The sequence below is a fragment of the Dendrobium catenatum genome, unplaced genomic scaffold (assembly GCF_001605985.2).
Source record: "Dendrobium catenatum unplaced genomic scaffold, ASM160598v2 fragScaff_scaffold_1260, whole genome shotgun sequence".
Taxonomy (NCBI): Eukaryota; Viridiplantae; Streptophyta; class Magnoliopsida; order Asparagales; family Orchidaceae; genus Dendrobium; species Dendrobium catenatum.
In genome coordinates, this window is record NW_021319722.1 from 557182 (window position 1) to 563181 (window position 6000).

The 6000-nt window shown below is 32.5% G+C and overlaps 1 protein-coding gene across 1 annotated transcript in view; it reads left to right on the top strand.

Annotated features, from left to right (window-relative positions):
• The window catches only part of LOC110115704 (nicastrin), a gene marked incomplete in the record, with an annotated part of 45777 nt that overhangs the window by 24004 nt on the left and 15773 nt on the right, over window positions 1-6000 (top strand). The window contains 5 exon segments of the mRNA XM_028699353.1: window positions 327-406; window positions 486-562; window positions 642-719; window positions 3131-3202; window positions 3298-3371. Of these exon segments, the coding sequence (XP_028555186.1) occupies window positions 327-406; window positions 486-562; window positions 642-719; window positions 3131-3202; window positions 3298-3371 (381 nt within the window).

Consider the following 6000-nt stretch of genomic DNA (forward strand, 5'->3'; position numbering starts at 1 on the left):
TGTCCTCTAAAAAAAGAAACCCAAAATGATGGCCGCCTTAAATGTATCCAGTAACCTTTTTTGACTAAGCGTGCATAGGATTCCATATGAAATATTGATTGCTGAATGCTTCACATATTAAGTATGATTGCTTAATGCTTATCATGTTGATCTGCAGGTTTGAAATAAATTAAATTCTTCTAGTGGTTTTGCAAATCATCCCATTGTTTTAACCATATTCTTCCGAACCTGGATCTTCAAATTGGATATCTATGTTAAATTTTCCATAGTTTTTTGCATAAAATATTTAGTACCATTCAATAATAAGCAAATGTGTGCCTGTTCAGAGTTTCAAGTGATCCAAAATTTGCACAAAGGATTGCTGGTGTCTTGGTAGAGGCAACTGGGTTCAAAAATAGGTCATTAGGTCAGTTTTGGAATTCCAATTAATAATTTATGTTTATCTCAATATATGACTTGATTCTTAGCATCGATGTAATGTGTAGGGTTTTCCCCAGATGAAAAGTTCCCACAAGCTGACTTTGCTCCATATCCGAATGTCAGTTTTCAATGGAACCCTCGTGTAAGTTGTTTAATTAAAAATGTAGATCATTGTGATATATTTTTCCATAGAACGAACCATAATATATTTGGTCGTACAGGGTTCTGGTATAATGTGGAATCACTATGATTTTCCAGTATTTTTACTTTCTGATGAGAGCGCTAAACTGCTGCAAGAGGTAACTGAGTGTTGCTTATGGATCTTTTGTTATATTGGTCTCTTCTTTTTGTGAGGACTTTTTTTATTTTCACATAATGGTATGTGCATTTTATGTTTAATCATGTTTCTGCATCTTTTTATAAAGATATGTCTTAATAATACGCCTTAATTATTGATTTTGTTAATTATGATTAGAAATCTATTAATCAATTGGTATAGCTATTAATATTTAGCTCTTAAGAATATAATTAATTGTTTGAGAACATCAAAATGGTCTTTGAACTATTTATGGGGAGCTGTCTTATTGCTAGTTTATCTAATATGTTCAATTTAGTTAACTTCATAAATTTGATTCAAAATAGTCTCTTAATTTCTCAAATGTAATCTAAAATAATCTAACAAATGGACTATTTGATTATATTTGAGTCGTCGGGGGACTAAAATACACCTATACAAATACCAATGACTATTTTAACCTTTTTCTCTTAATAGTTTCTTATTAGGATAGATCTAATTGATTACACAATCATTGCCTTATATTATTCTTTTCTATGTAATGAGTAGAGCCCTTTAGAGAAGGTCAAGCAGTTTATGCAACGAGCTTTTTTGTTAGCAGTGCTCTAAGCCTTCATCTTCACATCCTATCTCGAAGGTCCGGTGAAGAGTCCATGATGATCTCATCTCCATCAAGCTTTTTCTTGGTCTTGCTCAATGAACAACGATTCATCTTTATCTCATGTATCAAAAGATCTTATCAAGATTGTTCGCTCAAGAAAAATAGCTTAAAAGCACGAACCTCACCTTCTAGGCTTAGGATTCCATTTTGCTTAAGATAGATTGATTTTTAATTAACCAAAATTTCCCCAATGTTCATATCGAGCTTTGTTTAAGTATGGGGTCCTTACTTCCATCAATGCTAGCTCTCATAGTTAATTACCCTTCCCATTTCTTATAAGAACACTCTCGATTAAGGATGAGTCATTTTAGCATAGCTTTGGAATTTTGAGTTTAGTTGTCTCGTTTGGATAGAGATAAACCCGATCAACATTCCATAGTTTTGTCATCCGGGGAATACCATAGATCTTAGTCTACCAACATTAACGAACTATTGTAGGGGTGTCAATATTTGACACGACCCGAAAACCCGACTCGAACCCGACCCGAAAATTTCAGGTTAGGGTCAACCCGAACCCGAAACGGGTCGGGTTCGGGTTCAACATTTCGACCCATTTCAAAAATCGGGTCGGGTTCGGGTTAACCCTTTGACTCGAAATTGACCCGAAAGTGACACGATTTTGACCCGAAAACTCGATTTTGACCCGGCAACCCGAGATTGACTCGATTTTGACCCGGTTTTGACCCGGTTTTGACCCGAAAAGAGGAGATTGACTCGTTTTTGACCCGAAAATTAACAATTTTTTTTGTTGAAAATGGGCCATTCGGGTCGGGTCGGATTGACCCGGACCCGAAGCGGGTCAGGTTCGGGTCCAGGAAACTGACCCGTTTTTAAAAACGGGTCGGGTTCGGGTTGACCCGAATAGTTCCGGGTCAGTTTCGGGTTCGACCCGAACCCGACCTGTGATCCGAAATTGACACCCCTAAACTATTGGTTGCAGCGTCTAGGAAATCTGATTAGCAACTATGGGTTGCCTTCTTTTAGGGATACCGAGTATATTTGAGGTGGTTAGATGTTGGCTTTAGTTTTATTGTGTTGTAGTTTAAGTTTGAGATTTATGTATTTTAGAATGTTCGCAAGTTTGTTTAGTTTGTGCTTGTGGCTCCTTTGTGGAGTTGCTCGTTAGTTTTAATGTTGTAGTTATATTTACGAAGGCCATGTCATGATGACATGAGTTCCTCATGGGAAAATTGATGCTTCTTGATAAAGTTGCATCAATTCGAGAGGAGATATCAGCACGATATGTATTAATAATATGTTTTAGCTATCCTTTTGTTAATTATGGCTAGAAATCTATATAATTAATTTGTATAGCTGTATATATTTAGCTTTAGGATTACAATTGATAGCTTCTTTGTTAGGATAAATCTGATTGAGAAAATTTGGCCATTATTTCATTGCATCATACGTTTTTTTTTTTATAGTGATTTGAACTTTCTAGAAGAGGACAAACAATTTGTGCATCGAGCTTTATTTGTTGGGTTTTAACTATTTCTTTCTTCAGAAATATAAATGCATGTGAGTTAACACTGTCTATAATGAGGGTGCTTAGATATGTGTTTGTATGCGTGCATTTAAGTGTTTGTGTGTGTTGCATTTCATTGATATATATATTTTGACTATTATGCTTGGTATATCAAGGAATATTTTGTAAAAATGATAATCATTTGTCTTTTTGATTATGTTGGTATATATTTGATGGGTTTTCTTTTTTACTTATCTTCTCATTTCAATTACTCTTTTGATTATATCAGATGGCTACAAAGAACGAGAATAATTTCAAAGCATATCCTTCAACCGTTGCAGAATTTGATCTAGTCATGCAGGTAAGTAGCACGTTCCTTACCGTGATTTTTTATAAGGCAATGTTCTCAATGTTTCTTGGCTAAAACATGATACTAATATGACTACTATTCACCAGACAACAAAAGCTGAAACTCGTGACTCAGCTTCCTGTCTCAAAAAACAGTCTTGTCTACCATTAGGTGGATACAGGTGATCACTTTTTCTCTTTTTCATTCAATATTTGCTTTAGAAGTGATACTCGAGCCTTAAGTAGATCTAAATTAGTATTACCGCTATACTGAGAACATATTTTCTATTTGGCATTCCCATATTTGCTTAAAAAATATATGAGATTTTTAAACAATTAATGCCTCATTTTCACTTGATAAAACATAGAGTAAAAGCTTAAAATAGTCACCCGACTATTGATAAATGTCCAATTTAGCCCCAGAATTTCGTATTGCCCCCATTTAGCCGCTCAACTATTAAAAATTAATCCAATTAAGTACTAAAGACTAAAAATAAGTATTAGAGTTAACTCCAAAGTTAAATATGAGGGTAGTTTAGGTTGTATAAGTGTATGTGAGATTACATTATAAATATTGCTCTATTTTCATTTAATAAATTAGAATATATATTTAATCTATTAAATAATAAGGGTGAATAACTAGTGAAACAAATTATATTTTTAAAACAAAATCTAAATTTTTTCTAAGTAATTGATAAGCAAACCTATCTTTGTCTTTTTGTGAATGTTTCACATTGCTCGCCACCTCTGTCTATGGATGGCGAAGCGCATCATGATTGCTCAGCTGCGCATCATTCGCAATCATTTGTAGCAGCACACTTATCGCATCTGGCTCGTAGTGCATCGTGTCTCACGTACGGCCTCTCGCGTCACTCGCGGTCGCTTACAGCAGCACGACCTTTCGCATCTCGCTTGCAAAGAGTCGAAGCACGGTGCCTTGTTCATAGCTGCAGGTTTTCTCCCTCGCACAATTCGGTCTCTAGTTCCTTCTGTAGGAATTATAACAGGAAGACAATGATTATGTAATACCTATTTTTACTAAAATACCCGCAAAGAAGCGAATGTTTGTCGCTTCTTATGTTAATTTAAATGAAAAATAAAAAAAAGGGATTTAAATTAAACAATTTTAATAGTCAAGAGACTAAAATAACTCTTTATCTTGTAATCTTTTTCCGCATTATGTTAACTTATTATGTTCAATTTGCTTTCTCGAGGATGTTTATGTCACCCTATACATAAGAGGGGAAAATCTATTATATGCTTTATGGAATAAAGCTCATGTGTCATGCTGTTTAATATGACTTAGAAGAATTAATATAGAAGATACCTTTTGAAGAAAAAAATTTTATTGGAGGAGGTTTAAATATACATGTTGGTGGAGAGGTAAATGATTTTAAAAGCATTCATGGTGGTTATGAGTTTGGAGCAACTAATGAAGGTGGTAAGATCATATTAGATTTTTCTTTAGTTTATATGTTTTTAGCTTATGATTTTGTAATTGCTAATATCTTATTTAAAAAAAGAGATGAGCATCTCATCACTTCTAAGAATGGATATAATAAACTTATAAGAATGGATATTGTAAAACTCAGATTGATTATTTTTTTATAAAAAAATACATCATTTAGATTGCAAAGATTGTAAAGTTATTCTAAGTGAAAGTTTATATACCAAACATCGCTTATTAGTTTTGGCCTTTAAATTCAAGGGGTAGATAATAAAAAATAGAGTAAAATGTTGTCTAGGATTAGATGGGGACATTTAAAAAATATTAATAAAAATATTTTTGAGAGTGAGATACTAGATCTTAAGATTTTTTCTCTGCATGATGAAGCTAATATTATATATGAAAATGTAGTTAGTGATATTATGAATGTTGCAAAAGATGTATTTTGAGCATCAAAGGGAAAAACTCTTAATAATAAAAATAGTTTGTGGTGGAATCTAAATATGCAAGAAAAGATAAAAAATAAGAAGAGTTACAAAAATTTGTTTATATGTAAAAATTTTGATAATTGAGAAATATATAAAGAGGCTCAAAAAGAGTTTAAGAAAGTAATATGCGATGCAATATTTTAGTTTTCAATGAGTTATATAATAGATTAGATACTAAGGAAGATGAAAGATATATATATAAGTTAACCAAATAAATAGATAAGAGTACAAAAAGATATAGTTCAAGTGAAGTGTATTAAGGATAAAATAAAAAAGTGATTTTAATAGAAGATGATATTCAACAAAAGTGGATGAGATATTTTTCTAAATTACTAAACTTCTCAGATGAATATTATGAGAATGCGATTGTTTTTAGTGACCTTAGCAGCCCTTAAATGAAAAATAAAATAATTTTTTGTTTTTATCGGCGGATTAGTATATACGAAAGTTAGATCAGGTTTTTAAAGAAATGAAGTGGTGGAAAATCTATTGGACGCTTGGTGATTATATCCATAAGAGGTGTGGAAATGCTAAGGAGATGAAGCAATTTCTTGGCTTACTAACCTTTTTATAATATTTTAAAGAATAAAAATAATGTCAGATGAGTGGGAATGAGTGTGTTGATTTCTATTTTTTAAAAATAAAAGTGATGCACAAGATTGTGCAAATTATAGGATGAATAAGTTAAATGGTGTATTCTTTAAAATTAATGGGGAGTGTTATGGAGCATAGGTTATGAATCGTGATACTAATGTTTCTCAAAATCAATTTGGATCATGCTAGGTAGGCCTACTATGTTGAGCTATACATTTATTGAGAGGTTTGATGGAGAAGTATAGAGAGAATAATGAGGATCTACATATTGATATTTATTGT